Source organism: Lepidochelys kempii, chromosome 1 (assembly GCF_965140265.1).
Source record: "Lepidochelys kempii isolate rLepKem1 chromosome 1, rLepKem1.hap2, whole genome shotgun sequence".
Classification (NCBI taxonomy): domain Eukaryota; kingdom Metazoa; phylum Chordata; order Testudines; family Cheloniidae; genus Lepidochelys; species Lepidochelys kempii.
Window position 1 is genome coordinate 139,723,066 of NC_133256.1, and position 19,043 is coordinate 139,742,108.

The 19,043-nt window shown below is 44.6% G+C and overlaps 1 protein-coding gene across 7 annotated transcripts in view; it reads right to left on the reverse strand.

Annotated features, from left to right (window-relative positions):
• RPS6KA3 (ribosomal protein S6 kinase A3) overlaps positions 1-19,043 on the reverse strand; it is a 124,884-nt gene that overhangs the window by 65,303 nt on the left and 40,538 nt on the right. For 5 of the 7 annotated variants that reach the window (XM_073357159.1, XM_073357129.1, XM_073357119.1 and 2 more), the window contains 2 exons: positions 15,577-15,657; positions 14,419-14,498 (listed from right to left, as the gene is read on the reverse strand). In XM_073357159.1, the coding sequence (XP_073213260.1) occupies positions 14,419-14,498; positions 15,577-15,657 (161 nt within the window). Of the gene's footprint in view, positions 1-14,418; positions 14,499-15,576; positions 15,658-16,576; positions 16,666-19,043 lie in introns of those variants that run through there. The other 2 variants (XM_073357178.1, XM_073357139.1) reach the window with 2 other exon arrangements.

The following is a 19,043-nucleotide window of genomic DNA, read 5'->3' on the forward strand; positions in this document are numbered from 1 at the left end:
AGAGGGCACAATAGAAACTGGATTATATAAAATGCTGACCTCTCTCCTGTGTTAACCCAGAATACTTTCAGCAGTAAACCATTCTCAAAATGCGTAGGATAATCATGTCTAGTGCGAGGAGGGAGAGAAGACTGGAGTTTGGAGGTGTGCTGCTGACAATTGAAAGACCAGAGAACAGGAGAAAGGGAGACCCAGAGACAGCCCCCAGTACGAGCATAAGTACCCCCAGAGAAGGAGGGGAGATTGATCCAATAGAATCAGGCCAGATAGGCCCACACGCAAGTGTTTTGAGCAGGACCAAGCCTATGACCCGCTTTATGCAAACGTGAGCGAGGAGGTAGTAGAGGTAAATGGCGTGCCAGTAGAAGGGAAAAACAAAGGCCCAGGGCCATACTATATAATCAAACAGGGTCTGTTGTATGGGGTAATGCCAATACGGGGCAAAGTAGAACTCCTCCTCTTGGTGCCATGAAAGCACACAAGGGCCATATTAGAGTTACCTCTCAGTCATCGGTTTGGGGGCAGATCTAGGAGCAGATAAGACCCTGGATAGAGAGTCCTAAGGAGGTTCTACTGGTCAGGGGTATGGGCAGAAGTCCAGCGCTATTGCACCTCCTGCCCAGAGTGCAAGCTGCATAGCCCTCGACCTCAGTTAAGGGCCCCATTGGTACCCCTGCCTGTAATTTAAGTCCCTTTTGAAAGGACAGCCATGGATCTAGGGGGCCAACTAGAAAGATAGGCCCGGGGCCACTGAAGCATACTCGTCATCCTGGACTACGCTACACGGTACCCAGAAGCCATTCCTCTAAGAAACCCCACGTCCAAGGCCATGGCAAAATAACTGATCCAGGTTTTTGCTAGGGTAGGAATCCCTAAGGAGATACTGACAGATCAAGGGACTCCCTTCATGTCGAGAGTGATGAAAGACTTATGTACCCTGCTCTGCATCCAAGCCTTGTGGACTTCGGTCCATCATCCCCAAACAGATCGTCTGGTCGAGCGATTTAATCACACTCTCAAAAGCATGACCCAAAAGGTGGTGGCCCACGATGGAAAAGACTGGGATACCCTCCTACAGTCCCTGATGTTTGCGATACAAGAAGTTCCCCAGGCATCTATTGGATTCTCTCCTTTTGAGCTACTGTACGGACGCCACTCACGTGGCATATTAGACATCACAAAGGAGGAATGGGAGGAACAACCCAACCCAGGGAAGAAAGAACTTCATCGCACATGTGGTCCAGATGAGAGAACAAATAGCCCAAGTGACCCCCATAGTACGAAAGCATTTCGAAAAAGCACTAGAGGCCCAGCGAACCTACTACAACTGTTGGGCAAAATCACGGAAATTTCAACCAGGATGCTGGTGCACACAACAGAAAGCAAGCTTCTGGCCAGCTGGTGTGGACCACATGAGATCGTGGAAGCTGTTGGGGAGGTGAATTATAAGGTGAAGCAGCCAGATTGCCAAAGGCCTGAGCAGATCTACCAGGTCAATTTACTGAAACCCTGGCTCAATCAGGAGTCGTGCCTGGCTGTCCTGCTGGCTCCATCCCAGGCAGATGGCCCACGAAAGGATATTCCCCAAATTAGCCCCAGAACCAAAGCAGGTCATCGAGATGATCCAGCGGAATGTGTTCTCCACACAACCAGGCGGTACAATGCTGATCCAACACCACATCACCTGTCCTGGAGCAAGGGTGACGATAAAACCATATCGCATACCAGAGGCAAAAAGAAAAGAAATTAGGGCAGAAGTAAGGAAGATGCTGAACTTGGGGTTACTGAGGAATCCCACAGCCAGTGGTCCAGCCGAACTCTCTTGGTCCCCAAGCATGACACCACCCTCAGGTTTTGTAATGACTTCTGGAAGTTAAAACGAGGTATCCCAATTTGATGCCTACCCAATACCACGTATTGATGAGCTGGTGGATCAGTTAGGCAAGGCCCGATACTTGACCACCTTGGACTTAACAAAAGGCTATTGAGAACGCCAAGGAAAAAACCTGCCTTCTCTTCATCCGATGGCCTCTTCCAATATACCATCCTCCCTTTTGGGCTCCATAGAGCCCCCCGCAACTTTACAACAACTGATGGACAGATTACTTTGACCCCATGCCAAGTATGCTGCTGCCTATTTGGACGATGTGGTAATCCATAGCCCTGACTGGGAGATGCACCTGGGGAAGTGGAAGCGGTACTAGATGCTCTTAGACAGGCTGGCCTCACTGCTAACCCATCCAAATGCGCAATAGGGCTAGCCAAGGCCAGATACCTCAGGTAGTCAGAAGGGGCCTGGTGAAACCCCAATGGAACAAAGTGGAGGCAACACAGGAATTGCCCCCCTGATCCGCAAGAAACAAGTCAGAGCGTTTTTAGGGATAGTGGGGTACTATTGCTGGTTCATCCCTCATTTCACCATGAGGGCAGCGCCTCTGACAGACCTGATAAGAGCTTGGGCCTGGAGATACTTAAGTGGACCTGAGGTCGGCCCTTCGCAGTCATCCAGAGCTCAGCGCCCCAGATTTCAAGAAGGAATTCATCCTACAGACACCTCGGAGGTAGGACTTGGGGCCCTCCTTTCACAGATGGTAGGGGATGAGGAGCACTTTACCTCAGCTGGAAGCTCCTACCCAGGGAACAACGGTATGCCGTAGTAGAAAAGGAATGCCTAGCAGTGAAATGGGCCATAGACATTTTACGGAACTACCTACTTGGGTGGCGGTTCACCCTTATGATGGACCACACCTGACTCCAATGGATGCACACAACCAAAGAGGTGGTGGGGGTTGAAAAAGGGAATGTGTGATACAGCAGGGTGTGAGGCTTTGGAAAGAAAGTTTATAGGTTGATTGAAATGAAAATTGGATACCACCTTTGATAGAAACTTGGGGTGCAGAGGCAGGGAAACTTGGTCTTTAGGGAACATGGTAAAAGAGGGGTCAGTCATTAGGGCCCCCAATTCTCCTACCCTTCTCACGGAAGTAACAGCTACCAAGAAAGTGACCTTCCTGGAAAGGACAGGGAACATAAAGCCAGAGATTCCAAGGACGATTTCATTAATGTCAAGAGGATGTGGTTGAGGTCCCATTGGTGAGTGATAGGTTGAATGGGTGGATAAGTTCTGAAGAGGCCTTTCCAAAACCTGGTAGTCAATGGGAGAGTAAACACAGAACATCCTTCCACAGAGGGGTGAACCTTCATGGAATTGAGCGCAAGGCCTGATGTCTTAAGGGACAGAAACTAGGCTAACAGAAGGGGAAAACGTATGTCCTCTGGAGCGAGACCCCTCTGCCTGGCCCAGAAGGTGAAATGCTTCTACTTGGCCTGATAGGAGCACCTCATGGAATCTTTTCTGCTACTTGAGAGGATGTCTTGTACTACTGACAAACAATCCCAATCTAGTGAAAATGTCCATACAAAAACCAAACTCGGGAGGTGAAGTGTTTGCGTACGGGGATGCCTGATCCTGCTGCAATGTTGCATGAGCACTTCTGGGAAAGCTAGCAGCAGAAGTGGGGGATTCACTGACATGCAGAGAAGTGGGGAAACCAGAACTGGCAAGGCCAGAATGGGGTTATCAGAATAACCATGACACTTTCCTACTGGATCTTGTGGAGGACACGCGGCACCAGTGGTAGTGGGGGAAAGGTGTAACTGATCTGGTCTGATCAGCGGGTTACAAGGGACCCCTTCTGGAGCAGTATGTGATGCATTTGCTGTTGCTGTAGGTGGCAAACAGATCCCTGATTGGAGTCCCCTGTAGGTTGAAAAAGTCACTGGCTATGGTGTGGTGTTCCCATTCGTTGTTGGTCATGAATTTCCTGCTGAAAGAATCTGCAAACACATTTTGAGGCCCTGGAAGACAGGCTGCCAACAACAGGATCCTTGTGGGCACTGCACCAGTCCCACACCTGGAGCACTTCTACATGAAGTGTCGATGACTGCATACTCCCTGTCTGTTGATGTAATAAATTGTTTAGTGTTGTCTGACATAATCAGAACACGATGGGAGAAATGAGCGACATGCCCGCCGTACTGCTCAAAGCTCCAGAATGTTGATGTGCATTTTGGATTCCCAACTGGTCCAAGTCCCTGTGTCATGTGCTCGCCCATGTGGGCGCCCATCTGGCAAGTGATGCATCTGTGATGATTGTCGTATCCATGGAAAATGGAAGACTACCCAAGTGCAGACCTAACCCAGATCTGTCCACCATTAGAGGGAGGAGAGTACATAGAATCATAGAATATCAGGGTTGGAAGGGACCTCAGGAGGTCATCTAGTCCAACCCCCTGCTCAAAGCAGGACCAATCCCCAACTAAATCATCCCAGACAGGGTTTTGTCAAGCCTGACCTTAAAAACTTCTAAGGAAGGAGATTCCACCACCTCCCTAGGTAACGCATTCCAGTGTTTCACCACTCTCCTAGTGAAAAAGTTTTTCCTAATATCCAACCTAAACCTCCCCCACTGCAACTTGAGACCGTTACTCCTCGTTCTGTCATCTGCTACCACTGAGAACGGTCTAGATCCATCCTTTTTGAAAACCCCTTTCAGGTAGCTGAAAGCAGCTACCAAATCCCCCCTCATTCTTCTCTTCTGCAGGCTAAACAATCCCAGTTCCCTCAGCCTCTCCTCATAACTCATGTGTTCCAGTCCCCTAATCATTTTTGTTGCCCTCCGCTGGACTCTTTCCAATTTATCCACATCCTTCTTGTAGAGTGGGGCCCAAAATTGGACACAGTACTCCAGATGAGGCCTCACCAACGTCGAATAGAGGGGAACAATCACGTCCCTCGATCTGCTGGCAATGCCCCTACTTATACATTCCAAAATGCCATTGGCCTTCTTGGCAAAAGGGCACACTGTTGACTCATATCCAGCTTCTTGTCTGCTGTAACCCCTAGATCCTTTTCTACAGAACTACTACCGAGCCATTTGGTCCCTAGTCTGTAGCGGTGCATGGGATTCTTCCGTCCTAAATGCAGGACTCTGCACTTGTCCTTGTTGAACCTCATCAGATTTCTTTTGGCTCAATCCTCTAATTTGTCTAGGGCCCTCTGTATCCAATCCCTACCCTCCAGTGTATCTACCTCTCCTCCCAGTTTAGTGTCATCTGCAAACTTGCTGAGGGTGCAATCCACACCATCCTCCAGATCATTTATGAAGATATTGAACAAAACGGGCCCCAGGACCGACCCTTGGGGCACTCCGCTTGATACCAGCTGCCAACTAGACATGGAGCCATTGATCCGTTGAGCCCGACAATCTAGCCAGCTTTCTATCCACCTTATAGTCCATTCATCCAGCCCATACTTCTTTAACTTGCAGGCAAGAATACTGTGAGAGACCGTCTCAAAAACTTTGCTGAAGTCAAGGAACAACACGTCCACTGCTTTTCACTCATCCACAGAGACAGTTATCTTGTCATAGAAGGCAATTAGATTAGTCAGGCATGACTTGCCCTTGGTGAATCCATGCTGACTGCTCCTGATCACTTTCCTCTCCTCTAAGTGCTTCAGAATTGATTCCTTGAGGACCTTCTCCATGATTTTTCCAGGGACTGAGGTGAGGCTGACTGGCCTGTAGTTCCCAGGATCATCCTTCTTCCCTTTTTTAAAGATGGGCACTACATTAGCCTTTTTCCAGTCATCCGGGACCTCCCCCAATCACCATGAGTTTTCAAAGATAATGGCCAATGGCTCTGCAATCACATCCGCCAACTCCTTTAGCATTCTCAGATGCAGCGCATCCAGCCCCATGGACTTGTGCTCATCCAGCTTTTCTAAATAGTCCCGAACCACTTCTTTCTTCACAGAGGGCTGGTCACCTTCTCCCCATGCTGGGCTGCCCAGTCCAGCAGTCTGGGAGTTGACCTTGTTTGTTAAGACAGAGGCAAAAAAAGCATTGAGTACATTAGCTTTTTCCACATCCTCTGTCACTAGGTTGCCTCCCTCCTTCAGTAAGGGGCCCACACTTTCCTTGACCTTCTTGTTGTTGCTAACATAGCTGAAGAAACCCTTCTTGATACTCTTAACATCTCTTGCTAGCTGCAACTCCAGGTGTGATTTGGCCTTCCTGATTTCACTCCTGCATGCCCAAGAAATATTTTTATACTCTTCCCTGGTCATTTGTGCAATCTTCCACTTCTTGTAACCTCCTTTTTTGTGTTTAAGATCAGCAAGAATTTCACTGTTACGCCAGACTGGTCACCTGCCATATTTACTATTCTTTCTACACATCGGGATGGTTTGTCCCTGTAACTTTAATAAGGATTCTTTAAAATACAGCCAGCTCTCCTGGACTCCTTTCCCCCTCATGTTATTCTCCCAGGGGATCCTGCCCATCAGTTCCCTGAGGTTGTCAAAGTCTGTTTTTCTGAAGTCCAGGGTCCATATTCTGCTGCTTTCCTTTCTTCCTTGTGTCAGGATCCTGAACTTGACCATCTCATGGTCACTGCCTCCCAGTTCCCATCCACTTTAGCTTCCCCTACTAATTCTTCCCGGTTTGTGAGCAGCAGGTCAAGAAGAGCTCTGCCCCGAGTTGGTTCCTCCAGCACTTGCACCAGGAAATTGTCCCCTACCCTTTGCAAAAACTTCCTGGATTGTCTGTGCATCGCTGTATTGCTCTCCCAGCAGATATCAGGGTGTCTGAAGTCTCCCATAAGAACCAGGGCCTGCGATCTAGTAACTTCCATTAGTTTCCAGAAGAAAGCCTCGTCCACCTCATACTTCTCGTCCTGTAGTCTATAGCAGACTCCCACCACAACTTCACCCTTGTTGCTCACACTTCTAAACTTAATCCGGAGACACGCAGATTTTTCTGCAGTTTCATACCGGAGCTCTGAGCAGTCATACTGCTCTCTTACATACAATGCAACTCCCCCACCTTTTCTGCCCTGCCTGTCCTTCCTGAACAGTTTATATCCATCCATGACAGTACTCGTCATGTGAGTCATCCCACCAAGTCTCTGTTATTCCAATCACATCATAATTCCTTGACTGTGCCAGGACTTCCAGTTCTCCCTGCTTGTTTCCCAGGCTTCTTGCATTTGTATATAGGCACTTGAGATAACTTGCTGTTTGTCCTGCTTTCTTAGTATGAGGCAGGAGCCCGCCCCTCTCGCGCTCTCCTGCTCGTGCTTCCTCCCAGTATCCCATTGGAGAGAACTGTCAGCTGGAGGTCTATGGTTTGTTGTGTGAGAGAACAGACATTCTGGAGCCATCGCTGGTGCTGATGACCAAAGGCGGTAATGTACATGCAGGTTGCCATGTGGCTCAAAAGGAAAAGGCAAATCCTGACTGGGACAGGAGGACTGGTGACCACTGTGGCAGTCAGTCCCTTGGTAGATAGGCACGTGCAGAAATTTCATAGATGAATGCCCAAACGAATTCTAGGAGTCTAAAGTAGATTTTTCTATGTTTACACTCACCCCCTGGGAGAAGAGGAGTATGAGCAGCATGGAGGTCAAGGATCAAGCCTTCCCCCTGGATCATGCTGCTAAGAGCCAGTTGTTGAGATATGGGAATATAATGACCCCTAATGCCTCAGGTGGGCCGCTACTACAGAGAAAACCTTGGTAAAGACCCATGGAGCAGTGGTTTATCCAAACAATAAGACCCTCTATTCGAAGAGCTGAAGGCCAACTGTAAACTTTAAGAACCTTCTGTGGGTTGGATGGATGTCTACGTGAAAACAGGTGTCCTGCATATCAAGAGCTGTAAACTACATGCCTTTTTCTAGTGAAGGGATGATGGCTGCTAAGGTGACCATACGAAACTTCTGTTTGTGTATGAACCGACTCAGATGACGGAGGTCAAAGACTGGTCTCCATCATCCCTTCTTCTTGGGTATCAGGAAATAAATGGACTAAAATCCTGCGCCCTGATAGGTCAGAGGAATGGGTTATATCACTCCACTTGGCTGTTAGGTTAACAATATTGCTGGGTGGGTTGAGGGAACTCAATGTCACAGCTAACCTGGTGGCTGAACTTTGTGACTTTGTCCTTACCCATAACTATTTTACATTTGGGGACAAGGTATACCTTCAGATCAGCGGCACTGCTATGGGAACCCGCATGGCCCCACAGTATGCCAACGTTTTTATAGCTGACTTAAAACAACGCTTCCTCAGCTCTCGTCCCCTAACGCCCCTACTCTACTTGCGCTATATTGATGACATCTTCATCATCTGGACCCAGGGAAAAGAAGCCTTTGAGGAATTCCACCATGGTTTCAACAATTTCCATCCCACCATCAACCTCAGCCTGGTCCAGTCCACACAAGAGATCCACTTCCTGGACACTACAGTGCTAATAAACAATGGTCACATAACCACCACCCTATACCAGAAACCTACTGACCGCTATTCCTACCTACATGCCTCCAGCTTTCACCCTGACCACACCACACGATCCATCGTCTACAGCCAAGCTCTGCGATGCAACCGCATTTGCTCCAACCCCTCAGACAGAGACAAACACCTACAAGAGCTCTGTCAAGCATTCTTACAACTACAATACCCACCTGCGGAAGTGAAGAAACAGATTGATAGAGCCAGAAGAGTTCCCAGAAGTCACCTACTACAGGACAGGCCTAACAAAGAAAATAACAGAACGCCACTAGCCATCACTTTCAGCCCCCAGCTAAAACCCCTCCAACGCATTATTAAGGATCTACAACCTATCCTGAAGGATGACCCAACACTCTCACAAATCTTGGGAGACAGGCCAGTCCTTGCCTACAGACAGCCCCCCAACCTGAAGCAAATACTCACCAGCAACCACATACCACACAACAGAACCACTAACCCAGGAACCTATCCTTGCAACAAAGCCCGTTGCCAACTGTGCCCACATATCTATTCAGGGGGACACCATCACAGGGCCTAACAACATCAGCCACACTATCAGAGGCTCATTCACCTGCACATCCACCAATGTGATATATGCCATCGTGTGCCAGCAATGCCCCTCTGCCATGTACATTGGTCAAACTGGACAGTCTCTACGTAAAAGAATAAATGGACACAAATCAGATGTCAAGAATTATAACATTCATAAACCAGTCGGAGAACACTTCAATCTCTTTGGTCACGCGATTACAGACATGAAAGTTGTGATAGTACAACAAAAAAACTTCAAATCCAGACTCCAGCGAGAAACTGTTGAATTGGAATTCATTTGCAAATTTGATACAATTAACTTAGGCTTGAATAGAGACTGGGAGTGGCTAAGTCATTATGCAAGGTAACCTATTTCCCCTTGTTTTTTCCTACCCCCCCCCAGACGTTCTTGTTAAACCCTGGATTTGTGCTGGAAATGGCCCACCTTGATCATCACACACATTGTAAGGAGAGTGGTCATTTTAGATAAGCTATTAGCAGCAGGAGAATGGGGTGGGAGGAGGTATTTTTTCATGCTGTGTGTGTGTATATAAAAAGATCTTCTACACTTTCCACAGTATGCATCCGATGAAGTGAGCTGTAGCTCACGAAAGCTTATGCTCAAATAAACTGGTTAGTCTCTAAGGTGCCACAAGTACTCCTTTTCTTTTTGCAAATACAGACTAACATGGCTGTTACTCTGAAACAGAAATAATCGTTTGTGATGCATGTGATGTTGAAAACTGTGACAATGGACCTGAAGATGGGATCTTTGAGTCTTCTGCTGCTGGTGAGGAGGTTTGTAGGGCTGTTGATGGAAGAACTGAGGAACTCTGAACCACTGTGCAGGTGGTGGACGGAAGAACTTCCACTTGGGTGCTGGCATGTAGATGCCTACGGATCATAGAGTGACTTTGGAATCCTTGAGGGAGTGGAGGGAATCGTTGGTCTTCTGATTGAAGACATGTAACTCATCGAAAGGAAGTTCCTCTATAGCATTATGAACTTCCCTGGGAAAACCAGATGAATACACCCATGATTCCCTCCTCATGAGATCCCCATGGTCATTGTGTGAGAAGCTGCTCCAGTCCATCGTGGAAGAAGCAGATGCTAAGTCCTCATGACCAACTTCTCCAAGATAGCCTGGAAGTGGGCACAGTCCTGCTGAGAAAGCTTGTCTGCAAAGTCTGCCAACTTGCCATAGTTGAGAAAGTCATATTTAGCTAAAAGCGCCTGCTAATTGGAAATTTGAAATTGAAGGCTACCAGACAAGAAGACCTTGTGCCCCAGAAGATTTGGTTGTTTGCCCTCCTTGTCTGCTGGGGTGAAGCAAGGGTGCTGCTACCTGACTCACGCTGTTGCTGTTTGTATCACTAGAGAATTAAGTGATTCACAGTGTGTGTGAGAGAACAGAAACTCAGACTCCTTAGCTGGAATGCAATACCTCTTCTCTGCCCCCTTGGGAGTGGGTGCACAAGTGTCTGGGGTGTGCCAGACAGTTCAAACAAGTTGAAGAAGCAAGACTCAAGTGAGGTAGGTCTGGGGTAGAAGAGCATACTTCCCTAGGTGCTGACTGTAGAGGAAGCTGTGCAGACCTTCCTTCACCCAAAGCAAGACGTTCATGGGGTCCAGGTGCGACTTCAACCTCCCTGGTGTCAGTGGCCCACACTCTGCAGTCAGAAGTGGAGGGAGAATGGATGACTGCTTTGGGACCAACAGTCCCCTTGACTTAAGGGGTGCTGACTTGGAAGTCGTGAATGACTTGGTGGATGGAACCAGCAGATCCAAAGATTTGTGTGACTTCTTGTGCCTGAGAGTCTTGGAACGCACTGCTTCTCTGTGGCTGGAACTCATTGCATCATGCTTCTTGGGCCTGGAGGAAGACTTACTGCCATGCTTAGGCATGCTTCCTTGCCTCATGACTAGACCCCGGCATGGGGAGTACTGGTGGTACTGGACTCAATCTCTGAGGTCGGAGACATGCTCCTGGGTTTCTCAGGTTGATGTGAAGAGGGTGGTTTCTTGGCTGTATCCAACTGTGGCTTCATGGCAACCTCCATGAGGTGCTTCTTGAAGCAGAGAGCCCAGTCTTTCTGAGCTCAGCTTGTGAAGGAGAGGCACATACTGAACCTGGATGAAATGTGAGCTTCTTCCAAGCAGTACAGGCAGCATTGGTTCTCATCATGACCGAGAATGAACATGGGCAGGAGGCACAGATCTTGAACACTGGTGTTTTCAGCATAATCCAGTACCCAAGTTTGGGTGCTGAGGTGTGGGAATCAGAGAAACAGTCCCCACAGTCTCTTAATTCCTAAAAACTGGCATTAAGACTAAAACTACTGAAAAAACTAAGTACAATTCTAAACACAGTTCCCCCCACTCACCCCCAGCGCGTCAGAGAAGGACGAGAGGACACTAGCAGTTCCGACTCAGACCATTTGGTGGTGAGAAGGAACTGAGGGTTCAGTCGGTCTGCCCTACATTTTATTATCTTGGATGAAACCATGAGATAGAGCAAGGTGACATGTGTGGACCAAAAAAAACCACTAGTAGTTACAAATTCTCCAACTCTGGCTGTACGGCACATGCATATAACCCTTAGTGGAAAACAACACAGATCATCACTTGAACATGTATTATGCTGGCATCACAGAGATTTGGAAACCCTGTAAAAGAAAGTGAGGCAGTGTGCGTGCCCCCTTGTGGATCTGAACATTTGGGCCCAAGACTATAACAGGGCTTTAGAGGTATAAATGCACTAAACTCGAGACAAGGAGAGAGAGACATTCTAAACAAGAGGGATGGCAAGCAAGAAGTGTAAATATGAAGAGGCAGTATACTCAAAGAACTGTTACTAGTGAGTGACTTTTGAGATAAACGTCCATTAGTGCGAATAGCTAGAGAAAAACAACAGTCAATACAATCCCCAAGAAGGAAACTGAGATCTAATAAAACATAATTGCAGAACTACTCCCCAGTAGATGGCAAATCAAAAGAACAATGCTGTATGAAAGCATGAGTAAAATGTCATGCAGCAGTACTACAGATTAGATTAGGCAAATACACCAATAACTTACAGTAATGAGCCTTAAGTCTCTCTGGGAATCTCAATGAACAACTTGATCCACTTGACACACAACACATTTGTGGGAAACAGATTTAAATCCCAAATAGGGCCAGCTCCCATACTGGTGAAAACATTAACCAAGACCCTTAGAATTTCTGTATATGTGGAGTGGCTGAAGTTGGAAAAGCCACTAGCAGGAAGGTGATATACTGAGATGCCAGCAAGGAGCATGTAAATTGAGGACAGATGCTCAAAGTTTTCAATTATAGCCAAGGGCCCAAGTAAGTGGAACAAGCTGAACCTAAAGTAGCTTGCAGGAACTGTATTGTAGACCGGGGCTCTCGACCTTTTTTTCTGAGGCCCCCCCAAACATGCTATGAAAATTCCATGGCCCACCTGTGCCAAGGTAACTGGTTTTCTGCATGTAAGCGCCAGGGCCAGAGTTAGGGGGTAGCAAGCAGGACAACTGCCCAGGGCCCCATTAGTGGCATAACGAGGTGGAAAAAACAGGGAGAGTGGAGATTAAAAAAAAGAAGGTGCCACCCCTGGTACTCACCCGGCGGCACTCGAGGTCTTCAGCAGCACTTCGGCGTCAGGTCCTGCACTCGCTCCGGTCTTCAGCGGCATTGTGGTGGTGGTCCTTCAGTGCCCAAGACCGGAGCGAGTGCAGGACCTGACGCCGAAGTGCTGCTGAAGACCCGGAGTGCCACCGGATGAGTACCAGGGGGTGGCACCTTTTTATATCCCCACTCCCCCGACCCACCACAGAAGACCCGGAGCGCCGCTGGGTGAGTAAAAATTTAAAAAGGTGCCAAAGAATGAAAAAGGTGCCACTTCTGCTCGGTGGGGGAGCGGCCGCTGCCCCGCTCCCTCCCTAGCTACACTACTGGGCCCCATGCCAAAGGGGACACTGCGAAGCTAAGTTCCTCAGGCTTCTGCTTCAGCCCTAAGTGGCAGGGCTCAGGGCCCCCGGCAGTGGGACTTCAGCTTTCTGCCCAGGGCCCCAGCAAGTTTAACACTGGTACTGCTTGGCGGACCCCCTGAAACCTGCTCACAGCCCCCCAGGGGGCCCCGGACCTCTGGTTGAGAATCACAGTTTTAGACTCTTTCAGAAAAGATGAAGTGTTTGGCAGATGGGAGGTAAAATTGGGACTGTTGGCCACCAGAAAGACATGAAACATGATTAGGGATTGTGGTATAAATATAACAACAATGTTTCTGCACACGATTGGCAACAGCTGTGTAGCTGTGGCAGCATGGGTAGCAGCAAGGGCTAGCCTCCTGAGTACAGGATACTGGGCATGGTTGTTGATAGACTGTTGATCTACATTTACATCAGCCATATGAAGAAGAATCATCTAGCTATGATCTAGCTAGATCAAGCTACATTCTTCTTCTTCATATGGCTGATGTAAATGTAGATCAATAATTATAATTTTACATTCAGATGGTTAAGCCAGATAATTGAGTCTGGAGTAGTAGAGTGTACTGCTGTGATGCCTCCTTTGTATTTGTGAATTGGGCATCAAGTTGTTATATGTTCCATGGTGTTCTGGGTGAACACAGCTGCACACTGGAGATCTTTAATTTTCCATTTGTGCAGCAAGTATCCGCATCTACCATGGTTTGCGCAAATATGATTTAGGGTTGCCCATGAGCTTCATGGGAGATCAAAGCCAGTGATCTTCTGTGGTGGATCTTTCACAAGGTGTTTATTTGTGACTTCCTGTGAACTCCATTTGGCTTTCCAAGCTTCATCAGGGTTGAAGTTGCATTGTTGAAGGTTACCTATACAAGCTACAATCACACCTCTTGATCACAGTGTAGTCAGACAGACATCACTGCATCAGTTACATTTGGCTCATGTTTGGAAAGTTATCTTCATGACCATAAGGGCTAAAAATGTGTGTGTGTGTGTGTGTGTGTGTGTGTGTGTGGTTTTTTTGTTTTTTTTGTTTTTTTTTAAAAGCTTAGGATAAGGATTACGAATCTTGCTCACCTAAAGTTTATAAAATGCACAGCACTTTTGGGAGGGAGGCTAATAATAATACAGATCCATTTAGCATAAATATAGATGTCAATAAATACACTCAAACTACTGCAATAGATATTCTCCCTGTATAATCATATTTCTATAGCGCTGTATACTTTGTGAGGCAAGTTATTTAAACAGGTTGGTGGGGTATATGAGAAAGCACAAGAGCAATATGGGAAATCTAATTGCTGAAGTGTACCTTGGGAGTAACCAATTAACAACATTCTTATGACAGCACTCTTTCAAAGCTAAAACAAACAAACAAAACCAAAAACCTCCTGAAGAGCATGGATAGAAATATATGTTTATTTCTAAGATCTGTTTAAAGAAAACCACATTTTTAATAATTAAGAACATGAAGGTAAATTCTCCTGATATACCTCCCCGACACAGATCAGTAGAAGACCACAATTAACCATATGTTTAATGTTACCTCTTTGGATAAGCGTGTAAACAAGTCTCCTCCCCTGAGAAAATCCAAAATAAGGTATAGCTTTCCTTCTGTTTGAAAAGCTGAAAAAGACCCATTAAAAACAATTTCAATAAGTAGCTAATTCATACTTTTACCTATGACCAGAAGAATATGTTTACCAGAATTTACCATTGTTCCCATTACCAAAACAACCTGACTTTCTCTCTCCTAGTCACTTGAATTAAATAAATTCTACCTTTAAACAAATCAGTGTTATGTCAGAAGAAAAAAAATAAAGGCAGATCACCAATAAACTTTATGCCACTGAAAATGTAGCTTGGCTAGTCAGCATTCCTTTTCCAAATATTGATAATAAAAGTCAGATTTAAGTGAGCATGCTAATACATTTAACGTACATCATGTAAGTAAGTGTTATGAGATATTCAACCTAATACAGAGATGTATTACATTGTACTGTAATCACATGGAAACAGGACTGACAAAACACTGAAGAATACACTGTAGGGAATGATATTAAAGGGGCACTATCAACTTAAGAACCAAAAAAAATCACTTCTGTCTGAACATTTTGTAGCAACTATTGTTACAAATAAAACTTTGCATTGCTATAACTGAAAGATCAGAAAATATATTTTTCTCTATTTTTGCAGTTTACTACGTATAGTTAACAGAATATTGAATAGAGTCATTTTCACTCCTTCCTCTAAATAACTGAGTTGCCACTGAAATCAGTAAGTGTATTTCTACTGACTTTGACGGGAATGGGACTAGGCACTTTTGTACATGTTAGTCTTTATAGAACAATCAGGGATGAAAAATATTTTAAAAACAGAAAAGTGTGATAGACAGGTGTACAAACTGAAATCTTTTTTTTAAAAATACCAGCTAGATTAAATTGACATACGTTCATCTTATAAAGGGATGGACTAAAGTCCCAGTTTCTGCAAAGACTTACTCATGTGCTTAACTTTATGCACTCAAAATTGTAAAATTGATTTTAGGGCGACTATTCAAAGTATGTAAAGCTAAGTTTGTGCAATAAACTTTTGCAGGATTGGGGTGTAGATGACCAACTCTAATTTCTGATTCTTTGCACAGATATTTGAATTGTTGTCACCACAGTGACATGCAAATAAGATTTCATCTTTTATAACTCACCATAGTGTAACTTGACAATAAAAGGATGATTAACTTCCACTAAGATGTCACGTTCCATTTTTGTCCGAACACGATCTCGAACTACAACATGAACACAAACTATAATTCATATCGAGAACAGACTATTCCTTACATTTCCCTAATTTACTTCTCCTTGTATATTTTTAGTTTAATTATTACAACACTATGCCATTCAATAACATCCATGCAGAGACAAATTTGTGAGACTGTGTGGAGAACCTACTTCACTATACATTGTTTCCTGAAAATCTCACTAAAAACTGGGACTTGCTGAAGTCTCAAGTTGTTGCTACTTGAAACCTGGGGAAAAAATTAAAAATCTGTAACCAAGAACTCCAACAGCACTATACTCTGATCTACACACTTTTCTGTACTGTAACTATATCAGTTTAGAAACAGAGTTAAAGTGGTACAACCCACTGGTGTGAATGCAGGTTTACTGTACAAAGTGTATTTTATAAGCAGCTTAATAATAAACTATATTGATAGAAGTAGCTTTAAACTGATATAAACTGAACAGAAATCATCTTTTTATTTGGATTTTTACAAACTACAATCAAAGGATATCCATCCAACGCTATGGCACCATTGAGACTCTTAAAAACACATATGTCAATCTAGGCTATCAGTTTACTCCTGAATATACTGCAAACACTAAAAGGTTGAAATGCATTATAACAATGCATTCTGGCTGCTGTAGTTGCATTTCCCTGAAGGTTCTCTCCTATAGATAGGAGGTGATAAAGCATGTAAACTGCCTACAGTTAGCAAGCAGTCTTTAAAGGGTACTAATGCCTCTGACTCTGGATTAAGAAAATAGTTGACTGAAAGAAACCAAGATGGAAACAATATAAAATGTCTTAGGGAAACCAACCATTTTTTTAAATGCAGAGGACATTAAATCTCAAAACAAATTATTACTGAGTTGTCATCAGTATTCAAAATGGATTAATTTCACAGAAGGGAATAATTTATTTACATGTAACTCTGCTTGTCCTAAGACGTAAGTTGTAACAGAATCAGATTCTTGAGTCTTAAGGTTCAAGCACAATGTTTTGAGTATTGTGGCATCCTCTATAGCAAGTCCTTGCCCTTTAGGTCGTGGAATCCCCAGGCCTCAGATGCTGGCAGAGGCAAAAAACAAGGCAACATCTTTGGTCAGAAGACACTATTGTATTGGTACTTTAAATCATAAGGTTAAAGGTGCATCAAAGGTCTCGATTATATACAAATATTGCACTGGATTAACTAAATCAATCTAAGAAGGCAGTTTAATTACATCAATGCAACCCATTTATGTAGTATCTTGGTTTTCCTGTCAGTTCTGGGCAATGTCTGAAGGCCAAGGACCCATCTGTGTCAATGCTTCATGCTTGTGAGGCACTGCAATTACAAGATGTATGAAGGCCCGAGTCTTAACTCCTAAAGAGATCTACAAGACCTCTCCCAATGTGCAGTCCCCCACTTCCCAGAGGACAATGCAGTGTCTTTAGCCGATGCCTATTACTCACAGGCAGTGCTTTCTAGTGTCTTAAAACACACTCTAGAATCTACTGGATCCTTTTCCTGATGATTTTTGCAGTGCTGCTGCTGCATCAAAATTCCTGCTTTTGACATAACATCTGTTCTACTGATGGAGAGAAGGCTATTACTCATTACTCACGTTCCAAAAGACCCAGTGATGTAGCATTTGAATATAACCTGCTACCCCACTCAGGGCCACAACCAGGCAGGAGTCTCAAAATCACTGAAGTGATTTTTAATGGGAGGAAACCAATGTCTAAAAAAGGATGTAAAGAATAGGACAAAGCTGCTGGAGGCAAAGCATCTTGTACACCACAAAAGAACGGCCAATCCCCTCCAAAAATAAACAAATATATATGATCATTTAAAAACACTGAAATACATCAATTTTAATGGCCAAACTCTTGGAGGATCAGTCAGTTGAGAACTCCTCTGACAGCCATAGCTGAAAATGCAATATCAGTTGAGGCACAAGCAGGGGAGAAATGCACTGGACAGGGTGTTAGGATTCTCAAAAATTCTTCATCTTTGGTTTGCCTAAGACATCTGAAAGTCTTGCACTTGAAGCTTAAGACCCAAGAGCGCAAATCTGTAACAACTTATATCTCAGTCACAGACTGTCTTTAAAAGGTAGTTATATGCCATTCTAAATTTTTTCTGGAAACAAATTGTTTCAGATGCTTTGGGTCTGGGATGAAGGTAACCTGCTCCTAGTAACACAAAGTAACAAAGACAAAAAGGAGAACAAATTCTTTCTTGCATTTTCTCTTCTTTGGGACCAGATAAATACTACCACCAAATCTGGGCCACTGGTGATATAACTATTCAATATGAAGTCTTCTTGATAAAAACCAAAAATCCACTGTTTTAACCAAATTTTTGTTAATGCTCCCACAGAAAACTGACAGTTTACCCCCAGGATAGCTGAGGAGAGACTGTACTTGCAGTTAGAAAAGATACTCTGATTTTTAGGAATATTAGATTTTTTTGTTTTTCTTCCTCATGGTGTCCACAGGATAGAGTTAAGATTTTCAGGTGCCTTAGCGTGTCATTTCATTACAGATATTTAAGACCAAAAAAATGCACTGATATAGGCGCCTAATTTTTTTTTTTTTTTTAAAAAAGGAACCATTTAAAAAATAATTTTAAAGCAAGCTAATTAGAGAATTTACTTATAAATTCTTAGAAAATTCCTCCTATTTTGGAGCAAGTCCTATACTTTTGGAGAGGATTTGCTGTATTCTTCATACATTAAAAAGAAGTAGTTAAATTCCTACTTTAAGCTCAAACTTTAACTATGGAACCAAATGGACCAAATGTGGGAATTTTGGTAATATATTTATGATTCCAATATGTGCCTCAGTTTCACTCTGTGCTTGGTATTGCTATGTGTGAGTGTAAAGAGCAGGAAACAGGAGGCATTTTGTCACGTAACTCTCTTGGGTGATATGAACGGATCATTTATTACTGGCTGAGACCAACCCATATCAATGGAAGGCCCTACAAAGACAAGGGAAACCCCAAGGACTGAACAACTGACATATCAATGAGAGGCTCCCAGCTTGGGTGGGTGGAGCACATATGAACTCAGGAGGAAGGCAATGGAGGGAGGTGACAGGAGGCGATAAGAACTGGGCTCAGGGATACACACAGAGCGCTCTCCTGGAATGAAGACAAAGAGACAGAGACAGGAAACCAAGATAGTTCCTATAGCAGCCTGGTTCAAGGGAGCCCTGGAATTGGCCAGTATGAACTATATCTTGATGTTTAACTTAAGGATTTCCTGATGCTATATTCCATTTCACTATGGAACCCTATTCTGTTTTGAAAAGGTTGCTTGGTGTCACTGCAAATACTTGCTGAGGTGCATTGACTCCTGAAGAAGGGAAAGGTTTCCGAATAGGAGTATTCTATCCTGTGGA